This window comes from Otolemur garnettii, unplaced genomic scaffold (assembly GCF_000181295.1).
Source record: "Otolemur garnettii isolate 467f Iridium unplaced genomic scaffold, OtoGar3 scaffold00020, whole genome shotgun sequence".
In the NCBI taxonomy this organism is placed as follows: Eukaryota; Metazoa; Chordata; class Mammalia; order Primates; family Galagidae; genus Otolemur; species Otolemur garnettii.
Window position 1 is genome coordinate 16884208 of NW_003852415.1, and position 20272 is coordinate 16904479.

At 35.0% G+C, this 20272-nt stretch overlaps 1 protein-coding gene across 1 annotated transcript in view; it reads right to left on the reverse strand.

The window, feature by feature from the left end:
• Positions 1-20272, reverse strand: part of RPS6KA5 (ribosomal protein S6 kinase A5) — a 193265-nt gene that overhangs the window by 51524 nt on the left and 121469 nt on the right. Inside the window, exons 6-7 of the mRNA XM_003787075.3 lie at positions 3075-3158; positions 620-723 (exon numbers count right to left, since the gene is read on the reverse strand). Coding sequence (XP_003787123.3) covers positions 620-723; positions 3075-3158 — 188 coding nt within the window. The remainder of the gene's footprint in view (positions 1-619; positions 724-3074; positions 3159-20272) is intronic.

Consider the following 20272-nt stretch of genomic DNA (forward strand, 5'->3'; position numbering starts at 1 on the left):
TGTTGTTTGGCGGGTCCGGGCTGGGGATTCGAACCCGCCACCTTAGGTGTACGTGGCTGGCGCCTTAGCCGGTTGAGCTATAGGCGCTGAGCCTAATCAAATAGCTTTAAGCAAAAATGTAACACTGTAATTGTCGTATCTACTATGAAGGAAAAAAAGAGAACAATGCTATGAGAACCTGTAAGAGGATGATCTTATAGTATTTGTTTCTATTGAACCTACATCCATGATTTGAAAAATATAATTACTATTTCACATGCAAGTCACAAAGAAATTACATCATGTATATAGTGGGGGAAAAGTATCGTATAAACTTCTCAATATATGATGTGCCTACTAAGTGCAAGATAATATACTAAGTGCTTTGCGGCACACAAAATTATGACACTGTAGATCATAACTTAAAGTTCACATATAATTGGGCACATAAAATACAGTATAAAAAATATAAAGGTTCTATGTCTACATTTGGTATGAATATAAATGGAAATTTGTTACTTTAACATCATTTTGTCTTTGCCTATTAAAAAAAAATTATTTTTCCATCAGACCAATTGCAGAAATGTGATCAGTTTGTTTGAGAAAATAAAACATTTTATTTTATTTTGTTAAATCTTACCTAGATATCTCAGCTTGGGAATTTTTTTCTCCATCAACAGTGAAAGGAGAGGCTCCAGTTAGCAATTCATACATTAGAACACCTAAACTCCACCAGTCAACGGCCTATAAAACAACAATAATTTCATTTTATAGAATTATCAACTAAAATGTATTTTACAAAAAAAGAACAAAATAAAGCTATGTATTTGGGAAACAGTTTAACAAAAAGATTTTGTGTATGGCTTTCTGTGTAAGCAGTATTAAATTATCACACGCAAGATAGAAACATTTAATTAAGAACAAATATCCACATATCCCTAGCACAGAAAGTACTTTAATCATTTCCTAAACTAGTAACAGTTTTACCTTGGTTAGTTAAAGTTTTTTTAAAACTTGAAATAATTTTTTAAAAACTTTAAGTAAGTGGAATCTTTGAGCTTATGATAGGGAAAAAAGTACCAATCAGCGTTTTTTATGAAGTATGCAGTTCCAAGGAACCTTGAAACTCCTTAAAAGTCAAAGAACAAAGAAGAAAAAAAACTTACCCAAGGGAGTTAATTTTTTTTTATAACCATGTAACTCAAATCCCTTTTATAGAACCTACCGCACAAATCTAAGATTCTTCACTGATGGGAATATTTAAAATAGTATAAAATAAAATGTGTGCTAATTTGTAAACCAATTTATAAATGCAGGTGCCTGAATTGATAGTATAATAAGATATATATGGTTTAGAGAATATAGATATATTAAAAATTAGTTCTTTTATAATTAGGTGAATCAGGATTTTAATAACTATAGAGTACATGAGCAAATGAGAAACATTAATTGGATGTTAAAATTTTAAACTATCTGCTTCCAAATTCCAGGGCTTAAGTTTCAGAGAAGTGAAAAATATATAAGCCTACAGCTCTTTTAAAGAAAATACAGACCACTGATATATAAAACAGGATCAGAAAGACAGGAATGATGAGAGGAAAAGTATTTATTAAATGTTTCCTCCATGCCAGGCACCGTAAAGAACACCTTGCAAACATCTCATTTAATGAACTCAATGTTGTGTGGGTGGTTCCATGCATAGAAAAGTATATATACTGACTATCTATAACCTGGAAATTAGGTATACAGAAATTCTAGGAATAATACAAGGTTTTCTTACATGAAAAAAATGGTTTCATTAGGTATTTGAAGATAATCCTCTTAATAAATTTCCTAATAGCTTCAAAAATAAAATGAAGCAAACGAAACCAATAGTTGAACTCTTTTGCTTACACAAGCAGTCTTGCTGGCACGTGAATCAGAACCCTCAGAATATTTTGTTGTCGGATCTGAAGCCATGTTCTACAATGGATACAGACCAACACCCAGATTCCTAGCATGGGTCCAAAACTAACAGCACATCTTGAAGGATGTGCTTTAAAATATGATTAGTCATTAGAAAGGAGACCAAAGATTCTTTACAGCCAGATATCTGAACCACGTCTATGGGATTCTGAAAGGGGATGAGGGAATGGAAAAGATAAAGGGCAAAAATAGTCAACATTCGTATTTGGAGAAAGTTATTAATAAAGCTAAAGTGTTAAGAAAAACTGAGTAAATTTTGCATTCTTTAATATAGGTAGGAAAAAAAACCCTAGATTTTATAACCTAGTTACTTAGAACTTCTTTTAGAATCTTTATTTTGCATATGAAGAGGGAAGTGAGGAGGCCATAAAAATCAAGATTCTTAGAAGTTTAGGAAAACAGATTATCTAGAGCGCAGAATTTTTTTTTTCTCCGAGGATTACAATGCTATGATGTTTACTTTGGTTGGAGAAGTAATCAACAGTCTCCAGAATCTCTGCAAAGGTAAAGGCAGACATTGGCAATTAGAAAACATGAGTGATTCCCTTTTCGATGATTTCTTAGGAAACGATATTAACTAAAGGTGATACACATGCCTAAATGTTTCTGTATGTTTTTCTAGCATAAATTAATGTCAATAAACACTGTGCAAAATCCATTCTTCAATCCATTCTTCACGACTCAGGAACAATGTGCACAGTTTTTGTTTGTGTTCAGTGACCTCTGTGAATTGCACTGTGGTATCTAAACGACCAAGGTACTATACAACAGAAAAAGAGTAACTTTTTAAGAATGGAGTCATATGCCTCTTTTAATGGAATATAATAGCAATTATTTGAATTAGTTTTGAGGTCTCAACTTAACAGTGTTATTCTATCAAACAAAACAAAACAAAATCCCCACCGATAAAACCTTTAAAAAGGAAAATCTGGAACGTCCTAACTTTTGATTATCTTTCACCTAAAAAATACTGGGTAGCATAATGGCTTTAGGTATATAAGGCAAAAGAGAAAAAACCTGCAGATGATTAATCCAACACTAGAAATAGGGACTGTACCTAAGCTAGTAAGTAGGACTCTTATTATACATTTTATGTTAATACATAAAGAAGCATCAAAAATAGAACATACCTTGTCATGTCCTGAATCTCCTCCTCTGACAATATCTGGTGCCATGTATTCAATAGTTCCACAAAAGGAATATGCTCTTTCAGTCTTGAACAAACAAACAAAAAAGGGATTTGATTTCAAGCTAGCATGACGAGTGACAAAAGAAGAAAGTTAATAATACACGTTAGCGTTTGAGATACACTGAAGCTGCAAAGCAGCGGTAGAATCTACATGGCAGACCCTCTCTTCACCAGAACAGACCATCACCTAGATAGTGTATGTCCTGGTTAAATGACCCATCAGAATTATTTCTCATGCCTGAAACCATGCAACCATATCATCATTCATTCATTCACCTGAGCACCATCCATCCTTCTTAGTGTGTATATTTGTGTGTGTGTATTTTAGTTATCGATTTCTTCAACCATTCGTTTTTAAAGAACGTAAACAGTCCTAATAGAGTAATAGAGATTGTCTAACAACTTAGTATGAATGACCTTATTTCCAGATAGGCAAGTTTGGGACAACACTGAGAAAGCTAAAGGAGGAAGGAAGAAGAGAAAACAGGAAAATCAAAGATTAAAAAAAAATTTTTTTTTCTACATCATCATCTTCTGTAGCTTTGGTACTGCTAATGGTATGTTTAGGGATGATGAACTGAACTGTCTTTTAAGAAAGATTTTTTAAAAATTATTATTATTGGGCATTCATTGGGGGTACATAGAACCAAGGTGCATTGATTGCTTTTGTTAGATAAGGACCCTCTTACAAAGATAGTTATTTCTCTTCTATAGAACCTAAAAAATTCAAAAGGGCTGATGAAGTTATTTTCAAAATGACCAACTGAGTCACATGATTCCCCCCAATGTAATAAAGGAAAGTAAACATCTGCATTGTTATGCATATATATTAAACAGGAAAAAAAGAATTCTTCTTTTTTTTTTTTCTTTTGAGAGAGTCTCACTATGTTGCCCTCAGTAGAGTACTGTGGTATCACAGCTCACAGTAACCTCTAACTCTTGGGCTCAAGTAATTCTCCTGCCTCAGCCTCCCAAGTAGCTGGGACTACAGGCGCCTGCCACAACACCTGAGTTGTCCTTATTGATTAGCAGGCCTGGGCCATGTTTGAACCTGCCAGCCCTGGTGTATGTGGCCAGCACCCTAACCACTGAGTTACAGACGCCAAGCTAAAAGAATTCTTTGATAATATACACTCATATGGCTACATCTCAAACTGTTAACGGTTCTTTGGTGCCATTAAAATATTTCACAAAACTATTTTCAGAAAACCAATACTTCTTAGAGGTAGGTTTCCAATTTATACTTCACTCTTTTTTCCTCAGCAAAAGCTTCAAGAAAAATAAGCATCCCCCTTAATTCAGCAATTTTAACCGTAAGAATGCTTAGTGATGCTGCAGAAGTGGTAGGGTCTTATTGGCTTAAAGTTTAACAAACCCACAGGGACAGTGAATGTAATAAATTTTTATTTGAGGACCAATGGTATTAAATGTATTAAAACTATTAATTATAGTACATATATATTTAAAAATAAAATTAATATGGTTTATGATTCATTTCTTTTTTTTTTTTCATACTACATACACTGGAAGATTACTATTACTACTAGAAACTAAAAGAAATAATTCAAGGATGCTTAGATTTGTGAAAAACCTTCCTTTTTGTTAGTTGCAAATATTTTGTTAGTCACAAATAATGTTGTGAAATAGTTAATGTAAATCATGTATCAAATGTCAACATCTCACTGCTTTATCATTTTAGGACCAAATGCTAATTTTGTGGCCAACTATTAAGAAGTTAAATAGAATTGATTCCATGTAAATTTGTGTACAAAAGGCAACAAATAATTTTCAATATGTTGTTGGCTATCTTAGAAAAATGTATATTAAGAAGCACTCATCTGTTTACTGAATTATTAAAAAATACTTCAAAAATTACTTTTTAAAAAACTCTAAACTTCTCAAAACTAAAAACAGTGTTTACAGTTGTTATGTTATTTACTATGCAATACAGAAACACATACTATATTACTGAGTCATAGAATTTATCAGTTGATGTCATCTTCAAAGACACCTTTAAAAAATCATTTCCTAAATCAAGTTTTGCTATACCGAGAAATGAAATTATTATCCAAACTGGATCAGGAGTTAAAAGATGATGAGTTTTTAGTTACTTAGTTACTCCAGATTTTTACTTACTTAGAAAATTAATCTTTTTAGCAGATATAAATTTTCATTTCCATTTATAGGCAGCTCACTGACACGTTTTTAAATTATACACACTTCCTTTTAAATATGAGACATTAACTCCATTTTACAAATTGAAAGCCATGAAAACATGGACTGTCTTCTCCAAAATGCGAGTTCATAAGTTCGGTGTACAAAATGTAAGAAATATAATCTTATTGGTGCCAGAAATGTTTGATAGTCGCCAAGAGTTACTATATTTCACTTTATTTGACAATGACAATTACATAGCTCATTTCTTTACTGTGTCAACTTAGGAAAAGCTCAGAACCAAATTAAGTGCTTAAAAATATTTCCTCCCCCTCGTCCATATAATTTTTGGGCTCTCTTTTAATGTCTTTTAGCTAATCTCATTTTTAGGGGGAAGTAGGTAAGGTATAAATTACTTAATAATTAGTAGGTAATTACTTGTTTTATAGAAATTCCAGGAGATAGAAAAATAAGAGCTTACATGTTGAGAAGTTCTAATCACTAAGAAGAATAGTAAACAAAGGCAAACAGTTCTTAAGTTTCTTAGTTCTTTTAAAGCTTTGCCATCCTATTCCATTTCAAACCTGTATTTGCTTCCTCCTTGTTGTTCTCTGTGGGTTCTAACTTTTAGTGTCGCTGCCTTAATTTCCTAGCTGCTTATCTTCTACTTATAAAAATATTACCAATTTAAACTTTTAAACTTGTATGTATTTGCTTAGGAAGATGCATGTTATCTAAAGTGTATACTGAATGCCTTTTAAATAATTACACTATGAAGAAAAAAGGAAGGAGAGATGGCAGGGGAAGAATACACCATGGAACACACTCCAGAGTCTCTGGTAGGGAAAGCTGCTGAGCTACTACTGTACCTGGCACAGAGAACTGCAAAAGCACCACGCATATCATCCTGGCAGATAACTTGGGGTATTCATGTGTTTAAGTAATTGGCTGATAGAGGAGGCCTCATTGTTCCTTGTAGAGAAGGATCAGATAACACTGGACAAAAAACCAGTTTCCTTCTAAGGAAGACTCCCAACTGGAACCCCAATGCCAAACTCAAGTATTTCTCAATAAAGACTTATTTGCTTCCCACCCTTTACTGGGCAATGTTTTATCCTGATCTTATTGCTTATAATAGACTTGAGTTAAATACAAAATTACCAAAGAAGGCTCGGCGCCTGTGGCTCAAGCGGCTAAGGCGCCAGCCACATACACCTAAGGTGGTGGGTTCGAATCCCCAGCCCGGGCCCACCAAACAACAATGATGGCTGCAACCAAAAAATGGCCAGGCGTTGTGGTGGGCACCTGTGGTCCCAGCTACTTGGGAGGCTGAGGCAGGAGACTCGCTTGAGCCCAGGAGTTGGAGGTTGCTATGAGCTGTGATGCCATGGCACTCTACCCAGGGGGATAGCTTGAGGCTCCGTCTCAAAAAAAAAAAACAAACAAAATTACCAAAGAAAATAGGACTTTTCCCCCCAATCCTGCATATAGAAAGATTCCTAACTGTCAAATCTCCTTATAACAAGTTCTAGAAATGTTTGATTTTTTAAAAAGAAGTAAATATTGCATTGCTAACCACCTAAGACTATGCTTGCAAAAAGGAAAGAGGAATTCCTAGGTGCCTTCCAGGGGCAGGGTGCTGAAAACCACAGAGGTGGGCATATGACCTAATGCTGCGACTACAAAAAGGAAAGATGAGTTTGTAAACATCTCCAAAACGCCGTTAAGTAGCTTGAGTTTTAATATCCTAATGAGGACAAAAGATTGAGGCCCTCAGCTCAAATGAGGGAACTAAAACTACCACTCTATTATAAACCTTAAAACCTATGAAAGCTAAGCTCTCCAGGAAGGTAAACTCTAAAAAATAAATTCAATCACTAGTACAGGTTGGTTTCTGTGTAGGCCCCAGCTTTAAATACAAACAAAGAAATGTTCCTTCTTTAATACCAAAGCCCCAGGAGGCCAGGTGTGGTGGCACACACGTATAATCCTAGCACTCTGGGAGGACCCTTTGAACTCAGGAATTCCAAGACCAGTCTGAGCAAGAGCAAGACCCCATCTCTACCAAAAATAGAGAAATTAGCTAGGCATTGTAGCAGGTTCCTAGTCCCAGCTACTTGGGAGGATGAGGCAGGAAGATCCCTTGCACCCAGCATTCTGAGGTTGCTGTGAGCTAAGCTGACGCCATAGCACTCTAGCCTGGGGCAATAGAGTGAGACTCTGCCTAAAAAAAAATAATAAGAAGAAAATAAATAAAATTGTAGATTTAGGCTATTTACTCCACTTCATGGCATGGGAAAGTGACATTCCCACAATTTAGCTGATACAGGATTCCAACAGATAAACTCTGAAGTCTTGATTTTACTAAATAAGTGAACCAGACCCCATATATAAAACAAATGAATTATTTAAAATAGTAGAAAACAATCAGTAAACAACTAGTATATAGGAAAAGGTAAAAGACATAAAAAAGAAAATATCAATAAAACAATAGAGAAAAATAGAAAAGGTTACAGAAAGATGTTGGGCAGCGCCTGTGGCTCAGTGAGTAGGGCACCGCCCCATATACCAAGGGCGGCAGGTTCAGACCCGGACCCAGCCAAACTGCAACAAAAAAATAGCCAGGTGTTGTGGCAGACACCTGTAGTCCCAGCTACTCAGGAGGCTGAGGCAAGAGAATCGCCTAAGCCCAAAAGCTGGAGGTTGCTGTGAGCTGTGACGCCAAGACACTCTGAGATACTCTCTTTAAAAATAAAAAAAGAAAAGAAAGATGTGGAAAAGAGTCAAATGAAACTGTCCAAACAAAGTAACATAAAGGTAGAGAATAAACATATCATCTAGAGAGAGAATTAGTAAATTAGAAGAAGATAAATTTGAGGAAATTATCCAGAATGTTGCAAAAGTCTAAAGCAAACTAAATAAAAACAGGTCTATGCGTGGCAAAGTTCTATTTCTTCATTTGAATGGTGTTTGTAAAAGTGTTACATTTTAATAATTCACCGAGACATATGTTTGTTTTTGAATCTGTGTTTTATTTTATGAAAAAAATATATAGAAAATCAAAAGTCCATTCCTAGACATATTTATAACCAGCTAATTATCACTAACTATGCAGAGGAACACAAGGTGTTCTTAAGACGAAGGCAGAATTTACCTCTCATTGATCCTTACTCAGAGAAATCTAAAGCATATGCTTTGGGAAAAAACACACCGAAGAAAAAACTGAGATGCAAGAAGCAAGAATGAGCAGAGAAAACAAGTAAGCGTAAGTAAATCTACCCAAATGCTGAATTTATAAAATGAAAATAATAATTACGCAGTGATTAATTTGGGGAAATATAACACAAGGTAGGACTAAGATACTAAATAACAATAATATATAAAATAAAATGGGTGACTGAAGTTAAAACATTCTAATGTTCTTGTAGTGGTCATGACAATCTGAGAGATAATTTTATTTTTTAACTTATTTTAATTTACTTTAATTTTTTGAACTTTTCATGATTTACTTTGGGAAATGGATAGTCATATCTCCAAAGAGGCTAAAAGGAATTTCGTATCTCTGTCATTACATGTACTCTGATTCACAAATCTAGGATTTATATGCATCAGAAAAATAGGTGCTATACCTTGATTGTATAGATAATTTTATGACATAATGGGGACTCTGTTCAAAACACACAGAAGTACTTAAATTTAACAATGATAAGAGTGATCAGAAGAATAATATTTTAACTTATGGACCTACTGTGAATCATAAATTACAACTCAGGTATACCTGTGTATTTAGAGATCAAATTAATACTCCCCGTAAGCCTCCATTTTCTCAGGCTGGTAGGAAATCTTTATGGAACTTCTGTTTTCTTATGTTTCCTTTTTTTTTGAGACAGAGCCTTAAGCTGTCCCCTGGGTAGAGTGCCGTGGCATCATAACTCACAGCAACTTCCAACTCCTGGGCTCAAGTGAGTCTCCTGCCTCAGCCTCCCAAGTAGCTGGGACCACAGGAGCCCGCCATAACGCTTGGCTATTTTTTTTTTGGTTGTAGCCATCATTGTTGTTTGGCGGGCCTGGGCTAGATTCGAACCTGCCATCTTAGGTGTATGTGGCTGGCACCTTCGCCACTTGAGCCACAGGCACTGAGCCAGAACTTCTGTTTTCTTAAGGGAGAACCAGAATATAAGAGACTTCAGAGGTACCTTCAAAACAGATGAAAGCTTCTGACATTTAGTTTATTGTGGTCACTGCTGACATCATCTTTTTCAAAGCCCAGAATCGTCCCTGTATAGCCAGAGATTTTCTGCTTTCTTGCCACACGCCATATGCAGGTATCTTTGTTGATATAAATATCTTGGTGCCTAGGACAGAGGCTTCCTAATTGCTCCTTAAAACTATGTCCTCTGGGTTCCTTGTTTGATAATGGATAACCTTACACACACTATTAAGTCAGAATACAAGTTAAAAATTTCAGTTTAATAATCACTATAGATATAGAATATATATAACTTTTAGACCCTTATAGGGAAATGAAATAAAGAGATCCTAACCCGAGATCCTAACCACTTGAATAGAAGACAGGAAAAGAAGAAAAAACAAGGAAACAATATGATAAAAAGAAAAAGAAAGCAAGAGAAATAAAAATTTCTGAATAATCATAATATATAGGGTTATAATATATTATAACCCTATTATAATTATAATATATAATCATAATATATAGGGTTAACTTACAAAAATGCTAGATCGAAAGAAATCCATGTAACTTATTTAAAACTAACATTATAGAGTTTTTTTTTTTTTTTTTTTTTTTAGTTAAGCAGGGAAATTTGATAACGGACTAAATGTTTTCTCTGTTACACATGATAATGCAATGGCAATCATACCGTGTTTCCCTGAAAATAAGACACTGTCTTATATTTATTTTTTCTCAAGAAGACACACTAGGGCTTATTTTCAGGGGATGTCTTCCTCTCTGTGCCAAAATGCATGGTGTGGCTATGCAGATATGCTACATAGCCACGCCCATCACTAGGTCTTATTATCGGGGTAGAGCTTATATTTAACAAATGCATAGAAATCGTGCTAGGGCTTATTTGGGGGGTAGGTCTTATTTTGGGGAAACATGGTATATAAGACTATTCTTAATTCTTACAGAAGCATACTGAAACATTTGGGGAAGAAAAAGTGTAATGTCTAGGATTTTTTTTTTTGAAAGATTGAACTGAAGAATTCAAAAAGATGAATCAAATGTGGCAAAATCCTGATTAACTATTAAAAGCATGTTGATGTATATATGAGAGTTTATCATATCATTTCTCTACTTTTTTGACTGTGTATAAATCTTTTTTGTAAAAATTAAGTTTTGAGGGCAGTACCCGTGGCTCAAAGGAGTAGGGCACTGGCCCCATATACTGGAAGTGGCGGGTTCAAACCCAGCCCCAGCCAAAAAATGCAAAAAAAAAAAAAATTAACTTTTAATATTATTAGTTTAAAAAAACCTATACATTATTTACAAAAGATATATCTAAAACATAATGACAAAGATTGAAAGCAAAAAGATGGAAAAAGATATCAGACCAACACTAACCAATAGAGCACTGGAGTATCTTTATTAATAGCAGGAGAAATGTACTTGATGTCAAAAACGATTATTAAATAGTCATGGGCGGTGCCTGTGGCTCACTTAGTAGGGCACCGGCCCCATATACTGAGGATGGTGGGTTCAAACCCAGGCCCGACCAAACTGCAACAAAAAATAGCCAGGCGTTGTGGCGAGCGCCTGTAGTCCTAGCTACTAGGGAGGCTGAGGCAAAAGAATCACCTAAGCCCAAGAGCTGGAGGTTGCTGTGAGCTGTGTGATGCCACAGCACTCTATGGAGGGCAACAAAGTGAGACCCTGTCTCTAAAAAAAAATTAAATAAGGGCGGTGCCTGTGGCTGAAAGGAGTAAGGCATTAGCCCCATATGCCAGAGGTGGCGGGTTCAAACCCAGCCTCCCAGTCAAAAACTGCAAAAAAAAAAAAAAAATTATAAATAGAGTCAGCATAATCATAAAAGAAACATTTCATAGAGAAATAAAATTATTCCAAGCCTGAATATCCTCACAAAGTTTTGAGGCGGCTTAAAATATATGAAACAAAAATACAGAATGTCCTCAAAGTAGCCACAGAAAGGGAAAATGGAAATTGTAGCTAGATGTACCATTATTCACAAAATATTCATTATAAAATTTTACATGTATAATAAACATGTTATAAATAAAGGTACATTTAGCTACAATTTCCCATTTTCCCTATGTATGACAACCTTGTAGATCTTCAAGGAAAAATGGACAAATACACAATCGTGGTGGGTATTTTAATACCTCTCTCATAACTGATGGATCAAGCAAGAAAAATATTAGTAAAGGTACAAAGGATAATACAAAAAACCATATAACCAACAATTAGAGAGGTCCAGTCTTTTCTGATATATGTGTACACTTACAAAAATCATTATGTACTAGGTTGCAAAGAAAATCTCAAATGCTACTGAAAAGAAATAATCTATTTTGTTGTCTAATCACTAAGTAATAAAATCACTTGAACTTACTTACAAAGAGATAACCAAAATATCCTTGTATTTGAAAATCTAAAAACACATTTCTAGATAATTGATGCCCCTCCAAAATGAGTATTGGATGAGCATTAGAATAAAAATAAAAAATACTACATATCAGAATTTGTGAGATGCAGCTAGCATTATTCTTTGACATTCATATATAAAAAATAAAGATTAAATTTTAGTGAGCTAGATATGCAACTCAAAAGTTTAGAAAAAGAATATGAAGAAACTTACAGAAAAGGAACAAAGTAATAAAAGAACAATTAAAGAAACAAAAAACTTCAGAGGCTTAAAAAAGCTAATTCTTACAAATCACTAATGAAATGGACAAACCTGAGGCAAACTGGTCAGGAAAATTAAAAATAAACAATAAAGGGAATATTACTATAGTTACAATGAATTTTTAAAAGATAAAATTCTAAACAAACTGGTATCAAAAATTTTTAAAAGATAAAATATAATGTTTTCTACAAAACTGTAACTTAACAAAATTGACTCAATAATAAATTAAAAATATAATCCACAAAAGTGTAACTTATCAAAATTGACCCATGAAATTAAAAGCCTAAATATATCTATGAATGTATTTTTTAAAATGAAGTCAATACTTGAAAAGCTATTCACACTGTAAAAGGAAAAAAGAAAAAGGAAAAAGAAAATACAGGCCCTGATAGATAAAGAAACACATTTGTCCCAGCTTTTAGAGAAAATGGATCTCTACTTTATAGAACTATTACAAATACATTTCATGATATTAGCATAACCTTGGTACCAAAATATGACAAATGAAATATTATAAAGGAAAATTATAGGTCAACTTAGACCAGTGGTTCTCAAACTTCCTAATACCGTGGCCCTTCAATATGCAGCCCACAGGTTGAGAACTACTGACTTAGATTATAAAATTCTGGCAAACAAAATCCAGTAATGTAAAAAAATATATAACATGGAGAGTAAATTTTGTTCAGGAGTTGAAAGATGGTCTAACGCTGAACAAGAAAAAAAATTATAACATAATTTACAGTATTAAGAGGTTAAAGAGAAAAACTGCAAGAATTTCCTTATTATAAATAAACTTTTAGAAACTAAAAATCTACAAAAAACCTAAATACTATACTAAATGGCTAAAAAATATTTAAAAAAATCAATAATAATACATTGCATACAAGCCTTAGTAGAAAAGCAATAAAACCAAACCAAACAACACAATCTTTCTTCCAAATGATCACCTCCATGTCCTTGTTTCCTACCACTCTAACCCCCACTCATTCCATACATCCACAACAGCCTCCTCATTTTTCCACAACCAACCCAGACATAATCACACTTTAGGGCCTTAACACTGGCTGATCCTCTACCTAGAAATCTCTTTCCTAAGATCGCTACGTGGATCACCTTCTCACTTTCTTCATGTCTCTACTCCATTGTCAGAAATCAATTGCTACCTTCCTGGTGAGGCCTTTCCCAACCACCCTATTTCAAAGCACAACCTCTTCTCAGCCTGATTCTTCCTATTCCACTTCCCTACTGTACCCGTCTTCTTATAACTTCTTATAACTTCTCACTATCTAATACACTAAACAAATACTTATTTACTTGTTATTGTCTGTATCCTTATATAGAGGAGGAATTTTTGTCTATATTGCTTATTTCTAGATCCCAACATCAAGATAGAACAGTGCCTGGATCATAAGAAGCATTCAATTAATATTTGCAAGATGAATGGGAAAAATTACAAAATCTTCATAACAGAAAATACAAATAGGGGGTACAAGGATTTAGTTATTCTATTTTCTATATTTTTATTATATTTTAAATATTTTATAGTATAAAAATTTGAAGAGAAATTTGAAGAATATAAACACTTATTAATCACATTTATGCAATCTTATTATTCCTGGATATCTTTTCAAAAGCTATAATATATATAAAACATTATCTGAACAAATATAATATATAATACTTAAAGTTTTATGAAAATCTCAATTCAAAAGCTGCCCCTGCTTGCACTATAATGTTATTTACATTTAATCTGCCTTAAAAAATAAAGAGTAACATGAGTAAGCCAGAGCCATTAATTTCTGCCATAAGAGAAAATATAAAGGGATCTTTGATACAGACACTTGAGGGCAAAGCCATGTGTTTGCCCTCTGTCCTTTGGGAGGAATCAAAGCTCTGATCTGGGGTAAAACAACCTCACAAACAATTGGCTGAAGCCAATGTGTTAGTACCTGAATCTTATGTAATATTATTTGAGTAAAGGAAAATTTAGGCCAACAAAATAACACTTAGGCTGGTTTCTAGGTCTCCTACTTTCCTAACACCCTCAACTCATTGCTTGCCTTAAATAACTAAAATTATCATACAGTCACTGATTTTGGCAAATGACTAACAGGGCTTATTAACAGAGACCTAACAGGTTTCAGGAGCACATGCAAATTCAAAACAACCATGAATATATGTCACTACAAATCAACCAGGAAGGAAGGTAGAAATGACCAAAAAGCAGACTTAAGAGACTTGGGTTATCTTATTCTCAATGCAAACTCTACAGGGATCTTCACCCTCACCTAGGCATTATAGGATATGTACCTCGTAAAAGTCAAAAATCTGCAAATGGCACCACATGTATTAGAGCTAGGCATTTATTAGAGAAAGATATAACTTAAAGCTTTCTTTCATATGTCTATCTTCCTTTGAAAAGCTTCTGTTGGTGTCTTTTGCTCACTTTTTAGTGAGGTTTTTTTTTCTTGTTGATTTGTTTGAGTTCTTTGTAGACTGTAGGTATTAGCCCTTTATTGGATGTACAGTATGTGAGTATTTTCTCCCTTTCTGCAGGCTATTTGCTCTGTTGATTATTTCCTTTCATGTGTAGATGCATTTTAATTTAATCAAACCCCATTTAATAATATTAGTTGTTGCTGTAATTGCCTTTGGGGTCTTAGTCATAAATTCTTTGCCTAGGCCAATAGACAAATGGACAACATACAAAAAAAATGTTCGGCATCACTAATCATCAGGCATCACATCAAACAAAAACCACAGTTAGATGTGACCATACTCCTGTCAGGATGGCTTTTATTAAAAAGTCAAAAAACATTAAATGCCAGCATGAATGCAAAGAGAAATGAATGCTTATACACTGCTGGCAAGACTGCAAATTAGTACAACCTCCATGGAAAATAGCACTGAGATGTCTAAGAGAACTAAAAGTAGACCTCCCATTCGATCCAGCAATCCCACTACTGGGTATCTACCCCAAAGAACTCAATTTTTCAAAAAGACACCTGCACTTGAATGTTTACTGCAGCACAATTTACAACTGCAAAGATACAGAATCAATCCAAGTAACTATCAATTAAAGAGTGAACTAAGAAAACATGGTATCTATATGCCACAGGGTACTATTCAGCCATAAAAAAGAAGGAAGTATTAGTGTCTTTTACAGCAATTTGGATAGAACTGTTGGAAATTAAGAAGGGAGATGGGGAGGTGAAAATAGGTGAAAACCTCTACCCAACAGTACAATGAACAATATTCAGGTGATGGGCACACTTATAGCCCTACTAAAGCACTTTAAAGCTATCCATGTAACACAACATCATGCTCCCTTAATATTATGAAATAGAAAAATAATTTTAAAAAAACTTCCTATGAACAAGAAAATAATTTAAAATTCTCAGCCACATATTTTACTTTTATTCATAGTAATTTAAAATCTGAACAATACTTCTTATAAGTAGAACTAGATATCTAAAGTACTTCCCACTTTGTATTTTCATGAGCATTAATTCATTGTGTCCATGTGACAACCCTACAGATTAGATATAACATTACTTTTATTATTTATAATTATGATACTCCTGCATTGGGAAGTGGAGAACTGAAAAAGCTCCCTTGACTTCAATATATTTGTTCTCTATATTACACCACAATGCTTCTTATATGTTCAAAGAATTAATCAATAAATAACATTATCTGAATTGCATACAGGTTAGATTTTTCTATTTCTAGAAAGATAAAAGTCACAAGCCTTTTCCATTAAATATAGGACCATGACAATGTGCTATAATTAACTTATTTCTGTTTTAAATGTTGAGAATATTATTTTCATATCATAGATATGAAACCTTCCAGTTTTACATATCTATGTGGGGATTCATGTTAATGATCTGTTTAAGAAATGTTCCAACTTTCATTGTCAAACAATGCATAGACCATATTTAACTATAAAGTAATTACTAACACATGCATGTGTCATATTTTACATTATCAGCTTATAACTAAGAACAGACACAATTTTGTCAAACTATCCTTATATCACACTCTTTTTTTAATATATTTTTTGAGACAGAGTCTCACTATGTCACCCTTGGTAAGGTGCTGTGGTGTCACAGCTCACAGCAACCTCAAACTCTTGGGCTTAAGCAATTCTCCTGTCGCAGCCTCCCAAATACCTGGGACTATAGTAGTGCCCGCAACAACGCCCAGATATTTTTTTGTTGTTGTTGTGGCAGTTGTCATTGTTGTTTTAGCTGGCCTGGGCTGGGTTCAAACCCGCCAGCCTCGGTGTATGTGACTGGCGTCGTAACGACTGTGCTACGGGCACCGAGCCACTTACAGTCTTTTTTTAAACTGCCTTTAAAGTCTTGAATGTTAGAATATCCAGCAGCTTGTCTGACTCACAGTAAGAACCCAACAAATGTTTACTAAACTGTATTATTAAAAAACAAACAAACAAACAAAAAACCCAACCCTATAGAAGACATCTACTGGCCTGCAAATATTTAGAAATGTCTTCTTTATTCTCAGAATCTTATAGGATTTATCAAATTCTGTGGTTGATAAAGGAACATATCAGTAAAGGTATCAAATTTTATGAATATAAAAGATGTTTGAGGTTTCTAAGAAAATAAATTTTACACAGTATATAAACCAGGCTAGCAAACTGTTATTTAGAAATACTTATATGACTATTTGACAAATACCTCTAGAGTATAGGCTCATGAGAGCAAGGAATTTGTTATGATCACCACTATTTCTAGAGTCTAGTAAAATATCTGGCAACAATAGGTATTAAATAAATACGTTTAGAATTCTTAAATTAATGAATATACAGAGATGAGTATCATACCATGAACATAAACATCAAACATGTATTAAAAGTAAATTCCTGAAAATTAAACAAATAAATGTATTTCCCAGACCAAATGAGATCAGAATTTATAATATCTAAAATTGTGAGAAGCAGATTTGGCTAGGAGAAAATCAGTTCAATGTTTGAGAAGCCCGTGGAAGAGTCAAGTGGAGATAATCCAACAGAGGCATATTTGGGTCTTGAGCCCAGAAGAGAGGTAAGGGTTGGCCATACATATACTCTATCTGGGAATCAGCAGCATAAAAGGAGAGAGTACAGCATAAAAAGAGAAGAATGCCTATTACTGAGCTGTGAGGAGCCCTCAGGTAGAAGAGAAAAAGCGTGCAAAACAGAGTATGAAAGAGAGAGAGAGAAAGTCAGGGAAGTGTCAAGTCACAGAGCCAAGGTGAGAGGCAATTTCTACTGCTAGGCAGTCAAGTAAAACAAGGACCAAAAAGTGTTAAACTGGAGGTGAGCAGTGATGCTGACAAGGACACTTTGAGTCGATGGTGAGAGGTGTAAGCCACACTGGAGTAGATGGAGGAGTGAGCGCCAGGTGGGTAAGTAGAGACAATGTAGAGAAAGATGCTGATAAGGGAGACCAGGACCCCACATGGATGGGAATGTCGGGTTTTGAGATTTTTTTTTCTTTTTATTTGTTTATCGGTTAGTCCATCCATTTCTCCATTTTTTAAATTTTAAGATAGGAGAGACCAAGCACTGCTTAAATGATGACAGAAAAGGTCAAAGAGGAGGAGGTTAAAGAGGAAAGGAAACAGAGATAGATCTTAGGAACCAACGAGACAGAGTAGGAAAAGAGAAAAAAGAAGTTTGTTCCAAGAAAGATGCTATTCTGATATAAGGGAGTTGGGCTGAAGTGTGAAACCCAAAAGAAATGCTAATCAAAACAAATGGTTTCATGAGAATATTTTTCAAGCTGGAAAGGACCTAGGTAGGGAAACTTGCTCAACAGGTGCTGGTGGAATCAAGGGACCAAAAGACCAATTGATTAAGGTTTAGGAGACTGAGAAAAGGAAAATTCCTACCTGAGCCCTGAGAGCTAAATCTGAAGCCTGGCATGACAACATGTCCTCTATGGCTAAAAGGAAAAATGAGAGTGATGTGACTGTGAAGCTTAACAGAGCTAGGTTGTATTCAGTGAATAATAAGGATACTTAGCGATTACTTCTCTACTTTAGCTTGAGCCCCAATATTTCACTTTTACACTCAAGCAACTAGGTGCTCAAAGATTATGATATCTGATTGGAATCCCCTTCATTCCTTTGAGGGGTGGCTGTTGCCCAGGACTAACAGAAAGACAAGAGTCTTCTCTGGTGAGGCAATGCCCTGGCTGATTTAGTCACACAGCATTTATGACTAATTTGTATTACTGTATCAATACCTAACAACTCTGGTCAATGTTGATTTTCGTTTGTGTAGTTTTGTTTTGTGTTCTAACCTTTTTCTATTCCCCAGGGCCAAAGTCTGCTTCCACATAGTGATGAATGACCAGCCATACACGTATAAACCGTAGATTCATTAAGTGATTCCTTTTTTTTTTCAGACAGAGTCTCACTCTGTTGCCCCAGGCTTTCAAACTAAGAGAAGAGAGGACAGGGGAGGAGGGGAGGGGAGGGGGAGAGAAAAGAAAACTCCTGGGTTCAAGCAACCTCCTCCTTCAGCCTCCATAGTAGCTGGGACTAGAACACCCATCACTATGCCTGGTTATTTTTTTCTATTTTTAATAGAGACGGAGTCTCACTCTTGCTCAGGGTTGTCTTGAACTCCAGAGCTCAAGCAATCCTCCCGCCTCAGCCTTCCAGAGTGTTGGGATTACAGGCATGAGCCACTGCACCTGGCCAAGTGATTTCTTTTTGTTTTATTACCAGAACCTAGCCAACTGCCTAGTTAGCACATAGAAAGTTCTTAACAAATATTGATGGAATAAATGAGCAAAGGAATGAATGCTTCCATGGAATGATGAAAAGTGATCACCAAATCTCTCTCTACAGGGGGAATCTGACAGCTCTATATGCCGACAACCATTTGGCAGCCTGTTGCCAATGACCCTGTTTCAGATGAATGTTTTTAAACACATAATATCATGGAGGAAATTAATTATACTAAAATTCAATTAAGAAAATCCTGGCATGGGCTGGGCTTGTCAAGTCACAGGTATCTCTGGAGAGAGATCTGGGTTGGCCAGTTCACTGGCAAAACACCCAACTGACAACACCTGCAGATTTTTTGTTGGTTTCTCAGAGAGGAATCTTCCTGTCTGGGAAGCCACTGTGCCCAGAGTGAAGTGGCAGAAAGAGGCCCAGAAAGTCACAGAGTTACTTTCTGTCTGGTATCCTCATCCTTAGCTGTGCCCACTGTCCCTGAATCCACAGACCGTTTCAGTCTTTCCTAAGGGTGAAAAAGCCACAGCAGCTTATGTGGATAGGGACAAAGATAGGGTGTGGGGGCTCCTGTTTCTGATTCAGACTTCTGACCAATCCTTCTGGGTCCTGCATCACCTGTACTCCTACTTTGAGGGATACATGGTGTCACCAAGTCCTGAGCCCTTCTGGGAGGTCAGAAGTACAAATCAGGCTTTTGGGCTTCTCACATTACTGGTTTAGGATGTATCCAGGATGCCAGATGGTTATAAGTCTCTCTGCTGTCCATCTTCCAAAATGTGGTTGCTATTTCTACTCTCCCTTTTGAGTGCATTCCTATTATACCCTTTTATTCAGACTTTTTACTTTAGTAGAGTTAGTGCGGGAGCCACAACATGTTTAATCTGCTAAATTCACAGCTTCATGAAGGCACAGATCATTTCCATTTTATTTACTATCGTATTATCTAGTTCCTAGCACAGTAGAGATGATCAACATATAGTCATTGAATAAATGAACTGAATAAAAATAGAAATGATAAAAATATCTGGAAATTTACTTTTAATAATTTCAGCACTTATTCCAACTTCCTATGATTGCTTTGGCAATATTCCAAAACATAATCAGAAATAGATATACCTAGTTTAGAACCCAAGAATGATGTATTTTATAACAACAAAGTCCTTCACTACAAAAATATTTTACTACGAGCCTGTATTCTATACCAATAATTTTCTGAACAAAAACGAAACTGGCATCCAAATTTACTTAGTTATCTTGAATAACTGGTAGTGTAATATGATTTTTATAACAACTACTACATAAATAGTATTTAATTACCAGTAGATTACAATTTTTTTTTTTTTTT